At 38.5% G+C, this 24,899-nt stretch overlaps 1 protein-coding gene across 8 annotated transcripts in view; it reads right to left on the bottom strand.

The window, feature by feature from the left end:
- NEO1 (neogenin 1) overlaps positions 1-24,223 on the bottom strand; it is a 273,818-nt gene extending 249,595 nt beyond the window's left edge. For all 8 annotated transcript variants that reach the window (XM_054564206.1, XM_054564642.1, XM_054564241.1 and 5 more), the window contains exon 1: positions 23,785-24,223. In XM_054564206.1, coding sequence (XP_054420181.1) covers positions 23,785-23,914 — 130 coding nt within the window. In that variant the 5' untranslated portion in view covers positions 23,915-24,223. The remainder of the gene's footprint in view (positions 1-23,784) is intronic.
- Positions 24,224-24,899: the final 676 nt, after the last annotated feature.

Below are 24,899 nucleotides of genomic sequence, written 5' to 3'. Positions count from 1 at the left end.
TTAGCACAATGGACAAGATAGATGGAATTGTTATTTAGCTTCTTTAGGTCCTTTAACCCTCAACCAGACTGTGAACTTTTTGAAGACATTATCTCTTAACTATATTACAAATACTATGAGAACACAGTATTACATACTACATGTCATTTTCATCACATCTTCTTGTATCTAGGTATATCACAGGATCTACTCATACTCCCATGTTGCTACTGATAAAGAAATATTTGTCGTGGCTGTTTGCAAGCAAAGTTATACCACCACAACCCCAAAGCAGTCAAAAGGCAGAAGTTCCTGGGTCTCTATATTGGAAGCAACATTATACACCATTTCCCACCAGAAGTCCACTTCTCCTTCCACACTTAACTATTCCCCAAATTGGTGTAAATATGAGATATTCACTTTACACCTGGAAAACTTTTTGCTAAATTTACCAAGAAAGGAAACTCAACAGAGAGAAAAGTAAGCTACAACTTACAAAAGAAAATGCCAGAGTGTTAGTTACAGCTCAAGTAGGATGCAATCGAATCAAGTGATGCAACTTCTCTGGACCAGAGAGTAAGGATGGGGGAGGAAGCAGATGACATTAAAGGTCCCCTTCCAGTTAAAAAAGTTCGAGGATACTTCAGTTCTCACATGATGCACACACTAGGCCAGCACTATTCAAGTTAATTAAATGGTCTGAACTCCTTAGCTGGTGACAAGGCATCAGAGACACCAAAGAAGCCATCAACTGGCTCCATCTCCACATGAAATTTATAATGAGAAACATCCTTTCATCATCACTATTAAGTGGACAATAATCATCAACATGTACTTCCAGACATAGAGTTCTCCCAACTCAAATTTGTTTGCACTTCTAGAAGAGCGACTGAAAATACTTGTCTTCCTGATGATGGATCATTAGTATTTTTTCATTTTATAAAGTCAGCATGTATCAAGGTGTGCCACTCATTTGACATTAATTGTATACTGCTTTGAGACATACTGATGCTATATTGTCTTGTGTTACATTAGACAAGTTCCTTAAGGATAAAAGCTATGTCTTATGCAGCTCTGAACCTGCCCTAACACTACACCGCAAATAAAAGCACCCAAAACAAAACAAAACAGAATACCACCACCACATCCTCTCCCCGCCCCCCAACCACCCCAAAGAAAACAACTCTGCTAGATAAATGGCTGCTTGACTTTCTATCTGACTTGGGGTTCCTGCAAGGCTGGGAACATACATTATATTCAGTTACCTCTTTGTATGGTCTAAAGTATAACCAGTCAGGTCACAGGAACATAAATAGCTGCTACTCAATTTAAGCCTCACTTTATCACCTATGAAAGCAAAAGTATAAATTAAATGACTCATCCTATGACTCTGTAGTTTTGAAACAGTCTTTCATTCAAAAATAAAATATTTCTGTGGACATATTATATGCCAGCTATTATATCAGGCCCTGGGGATACAGAGATAAAAGTTATGGGTCACTATCTAAGAGGGGCATGGTCTAGTGGTCATAATTTGAGTCCCTCCATCTGGTCTCTCTGCCCTGCCTGACCCTGGTCACCAGATACCAGCATTCATATGTTTGTAAAGCAATCAGCGTTAAGCAGTGACAAGGAGGAGGAGGCTGGCTGACAGAAAGAAATCGTCACACTGAGGAGGGATGTGAAGATGGACACAAAGAAAAGGCCTACCCCTTGCCAAAAACGGTCCATATACTACTTCAAACATAACAAAAATAATAATCCTATCTGCCTGGAACTGATTGTCTCCATAATCTAAAAAACAGGTTTCTCACACACTGAAAACCCACTTGTTTACACTGAATGCTACAGTCACTTCTGACAGCTTCCAATGAGCCATGTGAACAAGGCGTGTGGGTGCATGGTTGTGGGCTCACACTCACACACATCTAAGAAGCAAAAGAGCACTTCATTTTAGCCATTAATTTATCTACATTCTCTGCTTTTTTTCTTCTTTTACTCATGAGTTTCTTAGAGCAATGATTTTCAACTGCTGTGCTGCAAGAATTTTTAAAACATGCAATACCTGACTATTTAGTCAGGGGCACTGACTTCTTCAATTATTAAATTAAAAATAACAACAGCCAACACAATGAAAGCCATCCGGTGTGAATGACAAAATTATACCTATTTTTTGTCAGACTGGCAAAAAATATATTTTTTTGGTGTGCTGCAGAACTTCAGTAGTTTATGTGTGCCATGAGATGAAAAAAGTTGAAATCACCCTGGCTCAGAGTAACAAAGTAGCCAAACAGAGGGATAGGTTCCAAGGGAGTCAGAAACAAGGGGATGGCCTAATCTTGAGACAACTAAACTACATAATTAGCTTCTAAAGGGAGCGCGTTATGAAAGTCAGACACAACAGATTTTTAGAGATGGATGTCTGAAATAAATTGCCCAGAGGTGAAATTGTGATTGCATTTACGATGTATCTTAACTATGCCTGAGCTATTACCTTTATCTGTTTACACATGGATTGCGTCCTCAAATGAACAAAATCTGCTGTGTAAATCAGGTACTTAATTAAAGAGAAAAGTTTAGTAGGCTGCAGGGAGAAATTTGTTGAAATGGTGAATTAAACACTGTTATAGAAGAGGCTTCCTTCACTTATTAATTCTATCACTAGTCTACAAAATTTAAGTAACTCAAGAGGTAGTGTTTATGCATTTTTCATTTAAAATTCTAGTTTACAGTAAATATTTACTGAGAATCTACTATTTCCGACATGCTCAGGGGCCCCCAGCAGATGATGGGGGAACAAGGCATAGAAAACAATGCTGTCCTGCCCTGGCCAGGTGGCTCAGTTGGTTGGAGCATCATCAGGTCCACCAAAAGGCTGTGGGGTTAACCCTGTGCAGGCTTGTAAGGCAATCGATGTTTCTCTTTCACATAGATGTTTTTCCCTTTCTCTCACTAACCCCTTCCTCTCTCTAAAATCAATAAACATATCCTCCCATTAGGACTTAAAAAAAAAATGCTGTCCCCACAGAACTTTCAATCTCATTAAATCTTCTAGTATGGTATATTCTCACATCAGAACTTTAAAAAGTACTGATAATCCTACCTCTCCAGTCAACTCACTCTCCAACTCTCCTGCAAACTATTCATGCACAGCCCTCACTTCCTTATTAAGAATATTCACCTGTTCTTAAGCTCTTTCCCTCCAGTTAAAGAGCAGCCTGACCTCTCCTCCTCCTCTAATCTAATGCAAATATTTCTACTTGGGATCAGAACCAATGCTATATTTTCCCAACCTTCCCAGAAACCTTACACTATCAATTATTTCATTTTTCCTGTATATTCAAACTTCTCATCTCAAATAGTCTTCCATTACCTTTTAAATGTGCCCCTCTTGCCCATTACTTATGCGCACACACGCGCTCACACACATACATCATTCTTACTAGATCTGAACTTCTATATTCAGTCAACCCCATTCAGAGCTAAATTTCTGGAACTTTTCAGTCTTAATTTCCTCCCTTCCCACTTGTACCTCAACCTGCTTTCAAATTCCAAGGTCTTCAATGACTTACGGGTGGCTAAATGCAAAAGACATTCTTCACTTTTCACAATACTTAATCTGCCAGCAAAATCTGATACCCCTGCCTTTACCTCTGATACAACCCTCTCCTAGTCATCCTCCTACTTCTCTCAGTTCTCTGTCCTGTAACAGCAGCCTATCCTTCAACTCAGCCACACTCTAAGCACACGTCTCACAAACCTGGAGTCTGTATCCTCCACCATTCTGCAGATGGTAACCAATGCCCACCCCTCCCGCCCGGATAACTCGAAGACATATAAAATTAATTCTGTTCAAAATTAAACATATGCTCTTCTTGCCCTCCAAAAACTTATTTCTCTCCCCAAAAAAGATACTACCATCCATCCTGCTACACAAACCCCAAAGAACCTTAAGAGAATCACCTTGAACGCGCCTCTCACCTCAACATCCAACCCATCACCCAATTCTATTTTATCACCTAATATCTACCTACTACATAATCTCTTCCCACCACCCTCATCCTAATCCGAGCCCGCACTGCAGACTGCCCGGGCTCCGGCCACAGCCTAACAGTGAGACATACCTCTGTTGCTGCCACCTCTAAATATGCACACACACTCTTTATTTTCTTGCATGTGTTATAATGGTAAGGTTATTTAATTACCTTTTACTGAGGTTTCCAATTCTTTAAAGTTACACAAAGAACAAATCACTTGTTTATCTATATATATTCCTTCTCTATCTCATTCCTACCAGATTATGAACTTTACCAGGATAGGGTTTAAATTTTAATCATCCTCATGGGATTAACATAAAGCTTTGCATGTACTCAATAAACTTCACTGAAGGAATTAGTCTGAAATTCACTGTTTTGGAGAAAGAAATTTTAAAATTTTATATAAATAAGGCTTTTGGTTAACTTTCATTTATATTCCTGCTTCCAAAAGGTGAAGTAGTTAATAAAGCAAAACTAATTTAAAAATGTATTGTAACTCTGAATCTTCCAGATTAGATTAATGGAATACAGTCCAAATCCTAATGACATTTCATAGTTGAAAAATCATTAAAAGCCATTAGAGATAATGTGATTATTTCCACAGAAGAACAACGAGAAGGCTTTCAGACAAGTGGCAATTCTTTTCAATATTCCAAAGGATCATAGCTATAAAAAGTCATTCTTTACACACAAGTGAATAAACAGTAACTACCCAATCATGTGCATTATATTTTACCTTTGAAGAAGTTGTTCATCCTAAAACACTATTCCTTTTAAATTCAGATACAATATTCTGATGTTTTTGTAGTCAACATATACAAAGTATTTCTCAAGTTTTGTGAATAATAAACCTCTCAGATGGCTCTTAAAATGCAGATTCCCAGGGCCCTGAACTATGGATTTTTATCTCCGTAGGTTATAATGATGCACTTTATCAATCACTTAGGCACTGGCTAAAGCAACCAGGCTCTGAGATCATCTCAAACTAATCTTAAAAGATACTATACACTACTAATGTTTGAAAAACAAAAACTCTTCCATGATTTTAATCACAAAATTATCTATAGTACAAAGCAAATGTTCGTTAAATATTTCTTTAATTGAACTACTGAGTTGAATCACATTCATGTAAGTCATATGTACAGCTTGTAAAATCATACTTCATTTGCTTAATGTAATTAAAGATATTAATAGTACATGATATCTCACAAAGCACACCACTACTTCTAGATGTTCTAATACCTGAACAAGTGTGAAAGCTACTGCATTAAAAACTGAACACCTGGCAGCAAGTGCACTTCACCATATCAAGTTTATAACATTACATAAATAAAACAATGTATTTAACCTAAGATGAACAACATATCAAGAAAATTCACTTTTATTATGACAGAGCACTAGTCTGGAAAACTCAATGTAATAGCTTTCCCTAAACTGTATTATTTTTGTTGGGTATAAAAAGAAGACAGCCAACTCTCCTTAAAGTATATTCTATGTCTTGACAGAAATATCCTTGTTCTTCCCAAAAGAACATAATGAAGCTAGCCATTTTCATTTCCAGCCCACTCTTTGGCCTGCTTTTCTTAATTCCTTCTAGTATATCCAATCTGTCAAACCTCATCCAAAGCATGAGTTCCAGAGTGGTGAACTCTAGAGCAGGGGTTCTCAACCCCTGGCCGGGGACTGGTACTGGTCCAGGCCTGTTAGGCACTGGGCTGCAGAGCTGCTTGAATGTAATGTGCTTGAATCATCCCGAAACATCCCCTGACCCGAGACCATGGAAAACTTGTCTTCCACAAAACCCAGTCCCTGGGGTCAAAAAGGTTGGGGACCACTGCTCTAGAGATAAGTCTGAAGCAGATTCCTAATTCTTCCTTTAAGTAGGAAGTTGCATAATGAACACATAACACTTGTACTTTTCTGTTTCATATCCCACCTACCTTAGTAACCTCTGAATTCCTTTTTCTTTAAAAAGCCATGTCATCCTAGTTTCCATATCTATGTGTAACAAATGAGTAAATACAATCTCGTGTGTGTGTGCACACGCGCATGTGTGTGTATTCCCTTATTATTTGATATGATCAGCTGGACAGAGGAAAAACTAAAACTTACTACATAAAAAAAATTAATAACACAACCAAAATTATAAATAAGGTTTGGCCTAGCTGGTCTGGCTGAACCAAAGGGTCACTGGTTTGATTCCCAGTCAAAACACATGCCTGGATTGCGGGTCAGGTCCCCAGTAGGGGGCACACAAGAGGCAACCACACCATTGATGTTTCTCTCCCTCTCTCTTTCTCCCACCCTTGCCCTCTAAAAACAAATAAATAAAATCTTTTAAAAAAATAAGGTTTTAACTGGAACATTATTTTCTACATACATAAAAACTTAACATCTTTATAAATATTCACTTATACTCAACAATGAAACTAATGAGTTAAAAAAAACAAAATCTTAAATGAACATTGGTGTTTTTGTTCTCTGAAAAAAATGTTTCTCAGCCTCAGAGAAAGATCTCTCTGCCTCAAGAATAGGTACAGAAGATCAAGAGACTTGAGCATGTCTGTAATCCCAAACCTAACACAGTCCTGAAAACGCAGTCAGCATTCACAAAAATGTCTGTAGAATAAAATAAAAATAATTTTTAAAAAAATTTTAAAAAGCTCCATTCTATCAAAGAGATACTATCAAGCAAGAGTTAATTAGCCTATGAGAGTCCTTGCTTAATTATAATCTATGTGTACATAAAAGTAAAAAGAATAAAACTAAACCAATTGAAAAAGAAAAAACATACACAGTGTAGATAATCAGTGCAAGATGGCAAAACTGAGTTCATAAATTTAACAAATGCCTACCCAATACTCTACCCCAATATCCACTGAAACAACTGAAGGAGTTTAAAAAAAACTAACAAACACCTAGGTAAAAAATGCGTAGCCCACTGAAAATCACAATAGAGTGCCAGATGTCTGTGGATCTCGGAAGCCTCCAAGAAAAAAAAAAAAAAGACTGCAAAGCATCTGGCTATGGCATTAAACTCTGCAGATAATGTGCTAAGTAGAGGATAGAGACAAGGAGCAAAAAGAGAAGAGGCTGCTACTCCAGCTCCACAACCAACTGCCAGCATCCAAATTGCAAATTTTTAAATTTCAGCACTGAAAACAAATGCTCTGGCAGCAAACCTCCCTGCTCCATAGCAGTCTGGGGCTCCATCTTGCCCCGTCTCCCTGCAAACTACCAAACCAATAATCGAGCAAAATAAAATTACTGCAAATCTAAAATTTTCCATCCTTCCATCCAGATATGAAACATTAGAACAGGAACGCACATAAGTTCAAAAGAGCCGATATCAACCAACAATCCTGAGCACACAGATGCCATGCCATCATCACAGTGACCTTCCCAAAAGATACCAAAAGATCCTTAAAAGACCCTGAAGCTAAAGGAGTGATTATCAACTGAAATAAATCCTCCCCCCATAAATTTACTGAGAGAAAGAGAACAACTTTAAAATATCATTAGAATTCTCAACTGCAGAAATCCTGAAAAAACTTGAGAGAATACCACATATATGAATAGAGAACAATATGAAATCAGGAAAGTCTACTAAGACTGCTTTCAGCCTTAAAACAAGTGAATAATTTTTCAAAGAAATAGAATAGGGGCAGTAAATTGCAGACTACACATGAGGAAAAACCAGACAGGCTTGAAATTTTCTCACAGAACACAAATAAGAGAAAAGATGAAAGGGGTGCTGTGAGAGTTCACCTTCCAGGGATGACAGAGTGGGTGGTTCAGACCACTCTTCCACTAAGAAATAAAGAAAGTAGACCAAGTGCAAAATATAACTATAAAGGCAATCAAGGTAATGAGGAATTAAGGGACCAAGATCTAGATAATGAAGAAATCTAAAGAGACTAATCTGGTATTAGAGCTGCTTTTGCCTAAAAAGTATCTGCAGATTCTAAATGCTATTACTGCTGAACAGGCTAAGAAGATGAGCATAGCTCCTCACAGATTCAAGGGTCAAAACTCAGAGTGAGGGCATGCCAAAGAGGAAGGCACAACTCAGAAGCTGTGAATTAGGACCTCAAAGGGATACATGCAAGAAGTAAAGGTAAATCCAAAACATTTCAGTTCACAAGACCTGAAGCCAACTTTAAATCATCTCAATCCCTGATGCATTAGAGTGATCTGGAATTGTTAGTGCCTCTAGAACAACATACCAGAAGAGAAGCAAAGGTAAATCTGTTCTAGGAGAAGAGAGTATCAATTCAGATTATCTCCATAACTTGTCATACACATACCTGGCATTCAATCACAAATAAATAAGCACGAAAAAGAAAACCTCCAAATCAGGAGAAATAACAGACATAAATGCAAACCTTCAAAAAACACGTTATTATGGAATGGGTTGAAAGAATAAAGATACAAGATAGAGAATTTCATCAGAGGCCTAAAAACTATAAAATAAAACAATACAAATTCTAAAACTGAAAAAATACAATCAAGTGAAATTTAGAATCAGTAAATGGAGTGCTGCCTCTGTTTAGAATGCAGAAAGTCACAAGAGACTGTTGTTCTTTCCCTAACAACCAAAAGAGGGCAGATAAGCTACAAATACAGTTTTTCTGAATCCATGAGAGTGATGAAGATCAAAGAAACCTAAGTGAACTAAATTCCAATGGGAAAAAAGAAATATTTGAAGAGATAATGGACAAGAGCTTGCCAAAACTGATGAAAGTAATCACCCCACAAATACAAGAAGCTCAACAAGCAAGTAAGTGAAAAGAAAATCACAGCTAAGCACATCACAGTCAGATTTCTGAAAAAAATAAGGAACAAAACTGAAAAGTGAACGATGGGGAAAGGAGGGAGGAAAGCACATTTCCTGCAAAGGAGGAAATAAAATTTACAGCTGACTTCTCATCAGAAATGATCAAGTTCAGCAGATAATGAAATGAAATACTTAAAGGGCTTAAAGAAAAAACTGCCTTGTCCATCTGGAATTCTACATCCACTCAAAAAATAATCAAAAGTGAAGGTGAAATAAAGATATTTTCAGACAGACAATAACTGAATGAATTCATCTCCAGCAAACCTAACTAAATACTAAAGGATACTCTCCAGACAGAAGAAAATGAATGATCTCAAATAGAACCTCAGAGATGCAGAAAAAAAATGAAGAGTAACTGAAAGAGAAAATCTAAATGAATAATAACTTATAAAGTAATGTCTTGTGGATCTCAGATATAAAGAGAACTAAAACTCATAGCAATAACATAAAAACTGGAAGGGAAGAACAAACGCAATCAACATGTTCTAAAAGCTTCCACTGTCCAACAAATGGTAAAAGTAATGTCAAAGATGCATTTAGGAACCACTAAATGAAGAGTAAAAGAATATACAACTGCTAAGCTAAAAAAAGAGAGGAAAACTTAGTAACTAAAAATAATTAACAAAGCAAAAAAAGAAAGACTACAGAACAGGCAGAGTAAATAGAAGTAAATAATAAAATGGAAAATTTGAAGTCATATATAACACATACATACACATATAACACACACACATATATGAAGTCTGTCTGTGAAAAGTCCAGCCATTGTTAATATAACAAGAACAGTGTGCATGACACTGATGTGACCTGGCAGCCAAGGAGAACAGACTGGGATGCACATATGTAAACAATGATGACTTCACTGTACTAGTCAGTGGGGGTGGTAGATACCGTTGAGTGAACATGTGTATTGTGTGGCCGTCACGTTAAAAATGACTGAGAGAGTAGAACAATGAATCTGCATCAAATTTTGTGTTAAGCTTACACATTCCTCTGCAGAAACCACTCAGGTGATTCAGAAGGCTGCAGCTATGGGCAACTGTTGACTGGCAGCTTCATCACAATAAGGCACCCACTCATACATCACATCTTCTGCAGATATCTTGGCAAAACTTCAAATCACCCAGGTAACTCAGCCCCTCTACAGCCCAGATTTGGCACCCTGTGACTTCTAACTTATCCCCAAACTAAAATCTTTCCATGGGAAGAGATTTCATTCAATCAACGAGATTCAGGAAAATACGACAAGCCAGCTGATGGCGACTGGGAGAACTGTGTGAGGTGTCTATTTTAAAGGGGACTGAGGCATCATTGTCCTATGTACAATGTTTCTGGTAACTTGTATCTTTCTCAATTAATGTCTCTTAATTTTTCAGGTCACATGGCTAGATACCTTCTGGACAGACCTCAGACATGCTGTCCAAAACAGACCCACCTCAGAACAAAAGATACACTAACTAAAAATAAAGTGATTTAAAAAAGACATCATGCAAATGGAAATGAAAAAAAGACCTGGGATATCAATGCATATATCTGCTAAAATGGACTTTTAAACAAAGGCTATAGTAAGAGACAAAGACGAAGACTATATAATGAAAAGGGATCAACCCAACAAGAGGACATAACACTTGTAAACATTATTGCACCCAATATAGGAGCTCCCAGATATGTAAAGCAAATCTTGATGAGCATAAAGGGAGATATAGATAGTAATACATCATAGTTGAGGATTTTAACACCCCATTGACATCAATGGATAGATCTTTCACACAGAAAATCAACAAGGAAATGGCTGTCTTAAATGACACACTAGATCATATGGATTTCACTGATACCTTCAGAACATTTCATTACAAAGCAGCAGGATATACAGTCTTCTCAAGTGCACATGAAACACTTCCTAGGATGGTTCATGTGTTAGGACACAAAACAAATCTCAATAAATTAAAGAAGACTGAAATCATATCAAGCATCTTCTCTGGCCATAATGGTATGAAATTACTAATAAATCACAAGAATAAAACTGAAAAACACACACAGAGATGGAGGCTAAATAACGTGTTACTAAATGCGTTAACAGTAAGACCGAAGAACAACACATATCTTGAAAGAAATAAAAATAAGAACACAACACCCCAAAGTCTACGGGACACAGTGAAAGCAGTGCTAAAGGGAAATTCATAGCATTAGAGGCCTACCTCAACAAACAAGAGAAATCTCAAATAAACTAACTTTACACTTACAGGAACTTGAAAATGAGTAACAAAGCCCAAAGAGAGTGTAAAAAAGGAAATAATAAAAAGCAGAAATAAATGAAAGTCTTAAAAAAATAATACAAAAGATCAATAAAATCAAAAGCTGGTTCTTTGAAAAGATAAAGAAGATTGACAAATATTTAAACAGACTCATCAAGAAAAAAAGAGAGAGGACTCAAAATCAGAAAGAAGAGAAGCAATAACTGACACCAAAGAAACACAAGTAACTGTAACAAAACATTACAAACAATTATATGTCAACAAATCAGACAATCTGCAAGAAATGGATAAATTCCTAGAAACATATAATCTTCCAAAACTGAATAAGGAAGAATCAGAGAATCTGAAGAGACATATTAAAATTAGTGAAATTGAAGCAGTAATCAAAAAAACTCCCAACAAACAAATGTCCTGGCCAGGTGGCTTCACAGGTGAATTTTTACCAATCATTCAAAGAACTAACACCTTTCCTTCTCAAACTATTTCAAAAATTCATGTGAATGGGAGACTTCCAAGCTTATTTTACAAGGCCAGCATTATCCTAATTCCAAAATTAGATAAAGACAGTACAAAGAAAGTAATTATAGGCCAATATCTCTTATGAGCATAGATGCTAATTAGCAAACCAAATTCAGCAATACATTAAAAAGTTCATACACCACGATGATCATGTGAGATTTCTTCCAGGGATGCAAGGTTGGTACAAAATCCATAAATCAATAAATATGATACACCACATAAACAAAATGCAGGATTAAAATCACATGATCATATCAATAGATGCACAAAAGCATTTGACAAAATCCAACAGCCATTTATGATAAAATCTCTCAGCAAAGTGGGAATAGAGGGAACATAACTCAACTTAATAAAGGCCAAATATGATAAACCCACTGGCAGCATCATACTCAATGGGCAAAAACTACAAGCATTTCCCTTAACATGGGGAACAAGACAGAGATGTCTGCTTTCACCACTCAATTATCTGAGACAGTACTGGAGGTTCTAACCACAGCAACACACAAGTAGTAGTAAAAGGCAACCAAATTGAAAAGGAGGAAGTAAAATTGTCATTATTTGCAGGTGACATGACACCGTATATAGAGAACCCTAAAACTGCCAACAAAAAACTACTATAACTGATAAATTCAGTAAAGTAGCAGGATAAAAATACATATCCAGAAATCACTTGCATTTTTATACAACAATAATGAACTATAAGAAAAATAAACTAAGAAAACCACCCCATTTATAATTGCACCCAAAAATAAATTACCTAGGAATAAATTTAATCAAGGATATAAAGAACATGTACTTGAAGAATTTTAAGACAGGATGATACAAATAAGTAGAAGTGTGTGTGCGTGTATATATATACACGTGTGTGTGCCTGCGCGCACACACACGCACACAGTCTGTATTCAGGGATAGGAATAACTGACATCATTAAAATGTCCATCAATAATTGAGTGGCTAAAACAACTATGGTACATTTACATGATGGAACACTACTCAACCATAAAAAAAGAAGGAAATCTTACCCTTTGCAACAGCATGAATGGACCTGGAGAGCTTTGTTAAGTGAAATAAGCCAGTCAGTCAAAGAGAAGTACCATATGATTTCACTGATATGTGGAACCTAGTGAACACAATAAACTAACAAACAAAATAGACTCATAAATATAGAAAACAGGTTGATAGCTGTCAGGGAGTACAGGGTTTGAGGACTGGATGGAAAAAGTGAAGGGATTAAGCCAAAAATAAATAAATACCTCAAGGACGCAGACAACAGTATAGAGATCACTAGCTGAAACAGGGGTGAGGGGAGAATAGAATAGGTTATAAGGGGGATAAACGGTGATGGAAGGAATCTTCACTTGGGGTGGTGAACACACAGTACAATATACAGATGATGTTATCATAAAATTGTATACCTGAAACCCCTATAATTTTATTAACCAATGTCACTCCAATAAATTCAATAAAAAACAAAAATCAATAAAATGTATGCAGTGGTTGCTATTTCTATTTCACTCTGCCGGTGTTTTGGTGTTCTGAGAAACATTTCTGTTCTATTGCATATTTCAAATTAAAAATCTTGGAGTTTATTTCAAAAAAGAAATTAAAATAAAAAGCCTACTCATGCTTTCAAATACAGCTCATATTCTATCTCCTCTAAGAAACTTAATACTCCAAACTAAATCCTTCTCAATATAAGCTCATTTATTTAACAATCTAAGTATATACATCCATCATATAAAAATATAAACCAAATTATATAAGCACTATCTAATTTTCATGTATTTTTAGCTAGCTTCTCCTTCTCATTTATAATAGTAATGAAAACAACAACAATTTATATTTAATGAGTGATTAAGATAGGCCGGGCTCTGTTCTAAGTGTCAATACACATTACCTCATTCATTGTCTACCTCAGCCTAGTAGGATGGTAAGTTATGATATGCATTATTTAAAGGAAAGAATTATTCAGAGTTGTCTTCATTAGCCTCCCCTTTCCCTGCCTAGCACTGTACCCCACAACATACCTGGAGGGGTAAGGGGAAAGAAGCAACAGTACTTTAGCACTATGCCACTTACTCAGATATTTCTGAATAAGATATTATAGATGAAATGAACTTTACTATGTTACATAGCGCTGATTCAAGGTACTTACCTCTCGTCTTCTGCAAACAGAGTAATATTTCCTTCCTTTGGACGCCCAACTATGGGTGTATATTCAAGTCTTTGTCCTAGGTTTTCTTTTTACTTTCTCAGAGATATGATCTAGCTGCATGGCTTGAACTATCACCTCGATCAGGTAATTCCTAAACCTACATTTCTAGCCAAAGGTCTGGACAGATTTCCTATTTGAGCCCTAACTCTGTAATACCTTTACAGACATGTCCTGCTGGCATCGCAGGCTCAAGGTATTCAAAGTGAAAAGCATATCCTGCCCCTCAAACTTGTCTTTCCTGCTGCAATCTTAACCCACTTTCCACTTTAAACCCCCTCAGTACCTTGAGCCAAAATAGAATTCAAGTTATTTGATTAACTGATCTTACTGACTCTAAATCAAAACTGCTCATCCTATCTTGAAAGAATAGTATGTTTCAATTCCTATTTTTCACTCAAATCAATGAATAAAATATGTAACTTTTTTCCTTCAAAATAGAATAGTTTGAGAGTTTATGAATCCATATCAAGAAAACACAAGCAGTGGTTAGAAGTCAGATAAGCAAACTGACTCAATTACTCAGTTTACTTCTTATTAAGTTAAAAACTGTAAGCAGTCATGAAAGTTCAGGTATTTATAAAGTTTTAATTGTTCCTATTCTTAATTACATATTGCTTATATTAATAACCATTGATTCAAGAAAGGCTATAGCAATATTAAGACACAAAGAGACAATTCTCAGAAACAATATAAACCATCAATAAAAATCTAAAAAGATACTGAACTCCATTTTAAAATAAAAAATTAATTTATTAAAAAGATACCATTTTCACTTATCAAATTGGCAAAGACCAAGAAGCCTAAAATAACTAGTACGTTGGCAAGAGTGTGAGGAAACAGGCACTCTCACTGTTGATAGAGTAAATCAGCTTTTTGAAGAACAATCTGGAAATACAAAAAATTTTAATACACATGTTCTTTTTTACCCTTCTATTCCATATTCACAAACTTATTCTATAGTATATTTAAACATGTGCACAAAGACACTTGTAAAAGTGGATTCAATGAATATGTTTGCAATTAAAACTTTGGGGGTATCAAAAGAGAATTGGTTAAATAAACTATGATACATCTATAAAATACCATATGGTTATCAAAACAGCTCTGATAAATGTATATGTACTCACACAGAAATATTTTTGAAAACAAGCTGGAAAACAGTATGCACAGCATGACCCAACTGGTTAGTTTTGTTATACATGTATTATATATTGTAAATATTTAATTGTATATACAAAACAAACCCCATAGCTATAAAAAGTGGTTATCTCTGGGGAGAGGGTTGGCATAAATGATCTCACTTTCTATTTTACATATTGTCTGAACTTCTATGTTTTTAGTTTTTTTTAAAAAGTCAAACCAACAATTAACTTTACCAAAAAATTAAAAATAAGCATACAATCATGGTTAGAGATGCTGCTAATAAAGATAAAATCCATGGCTAGGCAAGCGGGGACCAGCAGAGAAGGAACCCTGCCGGACCCCTTCACCTCCCTTCCTATTCACATTTCTTCTTCTCCCACCTCAGGTGGGAGCCTGAGCCAAACTAATTTGAGGTGAGGTGAGACTCCAGAGATTTCTAGGGAAGATCTCAGACAGCAATTCTGTTACAGTACGCGGGGCAAAAGAAAGGGCCAGGGCAGGCAATTCCCACTAGCAGTGATGGAGAAGGAAACTCAACCTGGCTGAGGCAATTATGTCTCTTTCAGGGAAGACCTTTGTGTTCTTATGTTTATTTCAAACCTTCCTTTGTTGTTGTTAGGAGGTGTCCCCAAGTTTCCCACTTCTCATCAGCTGTGGGCTTATTAGAAAATCAGAGAACACAGTTTGTTAAAACTGCTTACGAATTAAAGGCTCTCAACAAGCACCTTCAGGACTCTGAGAAATTTACTTGGATGCAGGCTTTGAAAATTATGTCTTAATTTCCTAGTCTTCAGTTATAATCTGGAGGTGAGGGTGCATAATGGTTGAGTTCTATGGAGGTAGGTGTTATCAATAAAGGAGCTATTGCCTTAAGAAGTATACACACAATCCCTTGGATATGTAATGATGTACATTTAAAACAACAAAGAACCACACCTCAAACTTCAAAAGCTTCATGAATTAACCAATATGATCCTCAAATTTCAGTTGTTACATCAAAAGTTATGCTGTGAATAAAGTGATAAAACTTATAATTTGTTATTCTATCCCTGTATTTGTAAATTATAATACTACCGTCCTAATTAGACTATATGTGTAAGAATTTAGTTTAGTGATTTTTTCAATCATTCTACAGTTGAAAATAAATATTCTGTATTCAGTTCCTATGCAGTATCATTTTAAAAATTCACTCTGCTCAGGAGTGCTCAGTAAGCTTTACTGGCTATTACTGACCAATAATAAATCCTAAAAACCAGTACAATCAATCTCCGGATTTCCCAAAGACATGGAAGTAGCTGCACCCCCAGATGGTTCCATTATTAGCATTCTCATCTATTCAAACATTTCGGTCATCATTTCACTTAGAGGAAATGAAAAATAACTCCCCCTGAGAATTTAAGAATTCTAGTCTACTCACTTTATAAAACTAATTAAGGATTATTCTAAAGATACACAGTCAAGATTATGAAAGAAAGCAGCACTATTTCTTGATTAACAATAGCATAATGATCCCAGAACTTATTTTTCCACCTATGACAATAGTGACACTGTCCCTCTAAATCAAGCAATCCACTATCTATGGGTAGGTCTTATCTCTGCTGTTATACCAAGACTTCCTAACGAGAGAAAGCATATCCAATTCTTATGATTATTTCTGCAGTGCATGACTTTGTGCATAATTAGCACTCAAAAACAACATGCTGGCAACTAGCCAAAATAACTTAAATTTTTAGTTTTGGCTATATAAGAACTGTTCACTGAGTGAAAAATAAAATTTTTAAATTCTCACTATAAAACTATTTTAGCCCTGGCTGGTGTAGCTCAGTGGATTGAGTGCCAGCCTGTGAACAGAAAGGTTGAGGGTTCAAATCTCGGTCAGGACACACGCCTAGGTTTCAGGCCAGGTCCCCAACTGAAGGCATGCAAGAGGCAACCAATCGATGTTTCTCTTCCTCTCTTTCTCTCTCCCTTCCCCTATCTCTGAAAATAAATATTTTTTTTAAACAAAGAACAACTTTAAAGAAGGTTATTTCTCATGGTTCTTTTTAAGAGGAAAAGAAAAGATAAAAACTGAATTTCAAACTGTCTATTAACTTCTTAACAAGAATACAAGTACTACTTATTTCAGTAAAGTAAAACCTATGTAAACTACCACCTCTCTCCTTTACATAAGGAAGTCAAAGGGGAATCAAACCCTACTCATTTCAGCCAGGTCTGCAACCCGGTCAGTTCACTTTACATTCCTTACAAGTCTAAGAATAAGCAACTAATACTTCAAGTAATAACTGCAATTTAAAAATATCTCACAATTGCTTAACACTTAACCTTTATTTCTTGAAGTCAGCCTGAAGGCTATTTTTACACATATAAAATCATACAATCATTTATAAGCAACTTAAAAGATTTTCCCAATCATATCCAACTTTAAACCAGGAAAAAAAAAAAAGAAGATGTACAATACCTTGAACTTCAGAGAATGACAGAGGTAATTCTTGCATCCAAGAACAGAAAAGATCAGTGTTCAAACAAGAACTGAATAGAGGTCATTTAACTGAGATACATTCACCATGAGATTTCATAGATGTCAGAGGTACAGAAACTCAGAGGTAGAAGGGAACTTTGAGATCAGCTTTTAATTGGATAATTAACTAACTCCTTCAGTTAACAGATGAAACTGAAAAGCTATGGGACTTGCACTTAATATAATGACCTAAGTACCCAAAGTCCATAATTAAAGGGGAAAATATCTTGAAAAAGTTGTAAAAGTACTAGTCAATGGTATTACTCTTAATGTTATTACTCTTAAATACTATTACAATAAGTGAACCCACCATATACACAAAAATTATCTTTTTACTAATAATCCCATGTGTGGGAATCTAAAATATAGGTAGAAAAGGCACCTATGGGAAGACGTTCAGGACAGCATTCTTTATTGCAGCAAAACAAAACAACTTCAACATCCATAGCAGGAGAACGGAGGCAGTGTGCGGCATAACAACAAGCAGACCTTGGGCCTGGAAAAGACCTGGATTCAAATGCCAACTTCCCCACTTGACAGCTGTGAGACCTACAGCACATCACCTACTATTTGAGATTCAGTTACCTCAACTGTAGAATGGGGGGATATTACCATCTTCTTCACAGGGTTATATAAGGGATTAAATCCATGTAAAAGAGGTTGGCACAGTGCCTAGAGCTCAGCGAGTGTTCAATAAATACTACTTTTATTGGCAACTATTAATATTAATTCACTGGAAGATTATACAGACATTTAAATAATGGTTACGGGATGATCTATATGTACAAAATATATACTATTAGAAACAATAGTACTATGATCCTGTTTATGTGTAAAAAATAAAACTATACACATATATATAAACACAGAGGGAAAAGTATGCAAAAGTGGTTATTTATGGGTAAAAAAAGAAGTTTGTTGGTAGATGTGATAAATCTTTTCACTTTATATTATTTCTATATTGTTTTACTTCAAGCATGTATTTAAATACTTTAAATAATTTTTAAAACACACCATGATTACAATGTAAAACTGATGTGCCATTTTGACAGCGACTAGAAAATACACATACCAAAATTATACCAGCAAGTCTAAATGAATTTTGGGTCAAAAACCTCTTTGCATTCTAAATGAACCCAAATATGGGTTATATTTTAATATCATCTTTCACCGGCTTATGTTCCATGATAAGGTCAATTTTTTGAAATCATAAACAGAAGACATTTTCCTCACCTCACGTAACTCTATCTAGTCAATATGAACTAACGTATAGTCACTCCCCTCATCTGTTCTCCTATTGTTGATGCAATTTACCTAGAAGCCAAAACACCTACCAATGGCATGGTAAATACCTCCCAACCACATAGAAGTCAGTAATAAAGTGTTTGCAAATAAAAACTATTGACTAGATAAACAGAGCCCCACATAATGAGATTAACATTGCCCTAGTATTTTTTATTAGCACAGAGAAAACTCACGAAGATGAAACCAACAATGATTAAGCCAATCGAAAAAATATATATACTCTCAAAAATTAACAGAATTATATTTTTAAGTCCATAAACATTAAAACCATTCTACATAGGTACTGCACTTTACAGTTTAAAAGCAATTTTACATATCATTCTTCTGACAACCCCTAACAGATACTATATGGGAAAGCAGAGAACCACAAATCATATCCCAAATACATTGCCTCCATATCATGTCTTCTTTCACTATCCCACATCACATTATTAGTTTTCATATGGTCTACTAAGAGCAATCACATTCCTTACCTCCTTTGAGCAGGCATCCTGGAAATCTGTAAACTCTGTTATACTTCATCCTGTTAGGCAGGCAGAGCAGGGCATAAGCCCCTGTATTCAGGTAACTTAGCAAAATCATTGATCAAAGACGACAAAACTAACAAACACTAAAGCATATTCCAAGTAGGAAACAAAACTCACTATGAATGGGTCAGAAAATTAAGTAATGTAAAGAGTGGCTAAAGGATTAAAGTTGATTAACTTAGAAAGAAGGGGAGAGTGATACACACACACACACACACACACACACACACACAAATTTTATTGTTGGACACATGAAGGGCCATCATATAAACAAATGAGATGTGTTGTAAGACTCAAGCAGTTGAAAAGCAAAGGCAATTCAACATTTGTTCAACAAACATTAATTGGTTATTGACTCTGTGCCAGATCTTGTGCTCCACAAGGCAAGGCATACAGAGGTGAATAAGAGAAGTCCTAATCCTCAAGAAGTTCAAACTAGTAGAGGAGACAAAATTAGTAACACAGATGAAAATTACTGAGAAAACTATGGGAACACAGAGAATGATGACTCTAATTGTTTGGGGGTGGGGCTAGTACAGAAAAACTCACTGAATAGATGAGTAAGCATTTCAGAAGTGGACAAGGTAAGGAGTGGCATTAACAGGAAAAAGAGCAGCATGGAGACAGGAAGCTCTGCAGCTGACCTGGAGTGGGAACACCAGGTACACATTAGAGGTGCCCCGAGGTGCGGCTTTAAGTTGAGGGTAGGGAAGGCCAGTGGGAAAGAACACAAGGGACCTCACAACCTCCATGCCCAGAATACTCTCTAGTGTTCTAGGCTCTAACACTCAAGCTATGGAACTCTAATTAAGAGACCGTAAGTAGCAGTGGCATGCTTAGAAAAATACGTAAGAAAGCTCATTCCAGAAGGACAGACTTCTGAAGGATAACTGTGGAAATATGGAGCTTAATTATATAGCCAATATTGTCAGTGTAAATGGAAATAATGATGAAAAGATACAGATTCAGATTCGAAAAATATCTAGGAGGTAAAAATCTCATAGAACTACTGGCTATGGGAATGAGGGAAAGGGAGGGTCCAGGATGACTTCTAGATCTCACCCTGAGTGACTGCTGAACAGTGATGCCCAATGCAGATAACACAGGAAGACAAATCCATGCAATCATTCAAACAATGGTAGTGTCAAGGGCCAGGAATTGGTTTGTTACAGACCAGAGAAAAGGGATGAGGAAAGCAGGATGGAAGAAGAGCAAAGATGAATTTACCTTTGGTGTTGTCTAATATAAGGTGCCTATTCAGTGAGGCTACTGAGTGGCACGTGACAAAGAATGGACTACGGGAATCATTAGCTCACAGGGAGCAACTGAAGACTAGTAGAGGATACAATGACATCAATTTTAGATATCAATATTTAATGAGAGGGTGAAAGAAAAACCTGAAAAACAAGTGGAGAACTGATCAAAGAAGAGATGAATCAGGAGATAGGGTGATGCCAAAATAGGCAAAGAAAAAAATTCAAGAAGTGGGGGGGTAAAAACTGAAGTTAAACATACTATATAAAGCAAAGGTTACTAATAGAAGTTACTGAAAACAGAAATAGAGTACCTTGTGAGGTAATGAACCACATATCAAATAACTAATGAAAGTAGATAGCGTTATCTATGTAGGATCTTGACAAGAGAATTCTTACCTTAAATGAAAACTGTAGCTGCATGACCTCTGCAGTACAGGTCATGGCTAGCCTCAACACCCTGACATTTCGTCAAATACTCTTTTGCAATCTAACCAATAAATATGATATTTGGTTATTCTAATAAAACTTTTTTTAAAATGTCTACATACTTCATGTACCCCATAAGCAACCAATACTGGATTCCAACTTTTCACTAATTCTGCTCTTGGGGTACAAAATGTTGCTGCAGGAAGTGTGGAAATATCTGATCTAGTCTACTTCAAATTCAAACTGATTTCAAATGAACTCTTAACCCTCCTAACCTTCACCATTCTTGCATCCCAATTGCACTTCATTGCCATTCCTTCACCACTTCGCTCTGATTAGAAAAGACCTCATTACACAACTCTTGTCCTGTCATCCTTCTGTCCTGCCTTTCCTTAGGTCCCTACATATCTTTCCAGTAATCTGCCCTTCCTAAAACCATATCGTGCCTAATCATTTGAAATCCTTCCACCACTGCTAACCATTTTCTATCACTAGCCCTTCCCTTCCTTTTTCCTCCATCTCCTCGTGTCTGCAGTCTATGCTAAAGTTGGAAAAACCCTAAACACTTCATTTACTCTTTTGTCTCATACCCCAGTTTTCTCTTTTTACTATCAAATAGCTCTATTCCCCTACCACTTACTGTAATCCCCTACAGAAAGGTTTCTGGGTCTACCCCTCTACAACAAAAATAAATAAATGAACCACTGACAAATGACATCTAATTTACTGACATTTCGTTCCATAAGCTGCGTACTCAGTTCTCAATTCCCTTGATCTCTCTGCAACTGACCAGAGAACTGACCAAGCCCCTACTTATTGCAGTTATTCTTTCAGCTTTTGCAAGGAGGCAGGATGGTTTGTGGAAAACACCCCTGGACCAAGAATCAGGAAGATCTGTGTTCTAGACCCAAACATACTATTAATTAGCTGTAAGCCTCCCCACCTCTACTCTACACCTCAGGTCTCACTTCAGAGACACAATGACACCCAGGCTACATTAAGTTCCTGCAGTATGAACTTTCTCAAAACCTATTCTTCTTCTTTGCCTTGCTTATCACAACTACTTAATTATATAATTAGCCGTTGAACAGCTATCTTTCCTACCCACACACCAGACTGCAAGCTCCAGTAAGGCAGAGTGCACATTTCAGCAATGGCTTGCACCTCATCAGTGCACAATAAAAGCCCATCAACTGAATTAATGGTGGAATAGATGTCACAACCACTTCCTAAGAGACTGCTTATTATTTTTATTATCCTAAATAATAAAATTGCTAGCACTTTATTTACTCTCAAAATTACCAACAAAATTTTAAACAGATAATCCAATTACCTAAAACATGTATGATAAACAATACATAATATTTTACATATAAAATTAAAAGAGAGAACTTGTCTTGCCCATCCACAAGAACAGAATGGGTTGGATCAGTTGCCTACATTTCAGAGCCAAAATGTGTACTCTAAACTATGTTTTTAGGCAAATGTGCAAGTGTGAGTTTGACACTAAAATACTATTGTTTACCTATCTGTTTAAATAATACGCACTGGTACTTTTGGTTTAAAATTTTAACACTGGCAAAATCATGAAGTATACTATACTCTGCAAGAAAAGGAAAAAAAGGTTTATCAGCCAAGTTCACTGCAGTGTGATTTTAACTATTTCGGGAATACAAGCAATTGTTTAGTGACTAAAAGATGCCACTTTCAAATGCAAAATTTCAGAGCGAGCAAGTAGGTGAAAGTTGTGTCAAGTTTAACGATACAACACCTTGGCTAAACAATTTAAACAGATTACATGCTAATTTGCCCTTCAACTACGGAGTACGTCCTGTTCCTCAACTACACAACAAGGTCTTCATAGGCAGATTTGGTGTTAACTGGTCTATTTAAATAAATACAAACGCTGACGATTTCAATAATCTGTGGTATGTTAAAACCCTGAAAATGGCTTTTAAGGTTAAATTTATTTATATATTGCCACTTCAAAGCAATGTACAAGTATTTAAAATCCGATGCCTAAACAATCCCTAGGTTAAGACCAGTTAGGCTATACAGTTGTAATAACCGGGAAAGAAGCATTTCATGACGGAAACACTAACGTTGACACAATCACTTGAAGCTTTCTCGAAGGCGCCCTCATCGTTAAGTCACACCACTGGTTCTGAGGGAGTAACTGTGTCCCCTCTGACACTCTTCCGCAGCCTTGGGGTCCCCGCACAAGGAGTCCCTCGAGATAAACCAGCGCTTCCCTGGGACTTCAACCGGGAAATCCCTGGTCAGGGAAGGCGGAGTTCAAGCCCCCCTCCCCCCGCCCGCCCCTGCCCCCGCCCCTTCCCTTCCTTGAAAATTAATGAATTGGCCGTAGGATTGTTTATTTAATGAGGTGTGTAGTGGCCTCTACTGGTGCTTGTGTGAGCACAAGAATGTCCCACTCTTACAAGTGGGATGAGCCTGGGGGAGGGGAGGGAGGCAAGAGGTGAACCTGCCTTCGGGTACAAAGCGCAGAACTAGATCGGGGAGCTCCCGAGGCACCCCACGGCCACCCCAACCCTGGAGGCACCCCCGCCCGCCTACTTCATTCCCCACCCAGCGCGATCCGCTTTCCCTTCGGCTAGCCGAGACCAAGAGAGAAGTTCCTGCACATTTCCTCCTGGATCCTAAACAAAAACACCGCAACCGCAGCTGGTGCCGGTGCGGCGCCCCTGCCCCCACCCCACCCTCCAGGCGCCCGGCGGGCCCGCGCTCAGCGCCCGCAGCTTACCTGGGGACTGCGGCGGAGAGACGCTCCTGGCGGCCGCAGCTCCCAGCGCCCAGTGCCTGAGCAGCAGCAGGCAACAGAGCCAAAAGGAGGAGGTGCTGAGGAGTCGCCGATCTACCCGCTCCGCCGCCATCTCTTGCCCGCGAGCGGTGGCGGTGGCGGCGGCGGCTGCGCCGCGGAGCTCTCGCCTCCTTCCCTCCCGCGCGCCCCTCAGCCGGTCCCTTGCTGCAGGCTCGGCTCCGGCGGCCGCCGCCGCTGCTGCTCCAGCCCGGCCCGACCCGGCCCGCGCGGCCTCTCTTCACGGGAGGGGAGACTCGGGGGCGCCTCCCTCCTGCAGCGGGGCGGAGAGAAGCGGGGGGAGTCAGTACATTCCGGGCCGAAGGGGGGGACAGTCAGTCTCCAGGTTCCAGGCGCCGCCACCCGCCGCTGACTCCGGCTCCGCACACCAGCGCGAGGGGGGCGGAGACCAAGGAGTCAGGGGTAGGAGGCGGGGGCCTGGGGCGCACACCCCCGCGCACGCGCACGCGCGCCTCCCTTTCCCGCACCCCTCGGATCCGTGCGCAACCCGCCCCCGCTCCAATCCCAGCGGCCGCCTGGCAGGCCCGCTCCCCTCCCCCTCTTCCCTGGAGCTTCGACCGGGCGCGGGGCGCGCACTGGCGCTCCCGTTGGCGTCAGGAAAACCCCGGAGAAACGGATCCTTCTCCTTCCCGCGTACACCCGCTTCGTGGTAGCCACCCGGCCCCCGGGAAGAAATTTACCCCGGTCACCTCCAGACGCCTCCGGGTGCAGAGGCCCGAGGACGAGCAGCGCTCTAAATCCTGGCTAGTCCGGGAGGCCGGAGCGGACACGCACCTCTTTGCAGCGCGGGACTGGGGCCTCTATATAGGGCCTCAGAGGAAACCGAATGGCCTCCGGGAGGAAACCTGGGTGCGCGAAGGTCGGAGCGGGGATTTATGTGTTCGCCAAAAACAATAGCGAGCCCGCCGGGCTCTCGCTGGGACCTGGCGCGGCTCCCGTAGGAGGGGACCACCGCGCCGTCACTGACTGCCCGCTTCCCGGCTGGGCCGCCCTCGGCGCGCGCTTCCCCGGGCAGTGCCGGGACCCGCCCGGACCGCGGT

This window comes from Pteronotus mesoamericanus, unplaced genomic scaffold, assembly GCF_021234165.1.
Source record: "Pteronotus mesoamericanus isolate MK-2021 breed Mesoamerican mustached bat unplaced genomic scaffold, CSHL_Meso_final contig_100, whole genome shotgun sequence".
In the NCBI taxonomy this organism is placed as follows: Eukaryota; Metazoa; Chordata; class Mammalia; order Chiroptera; family Mormoopidae; genus Pteronotus; species Pteronotus mesoamericanus.
This window is presented reverse-complemented; position numbering and strand designations above follow the sequence as displayed.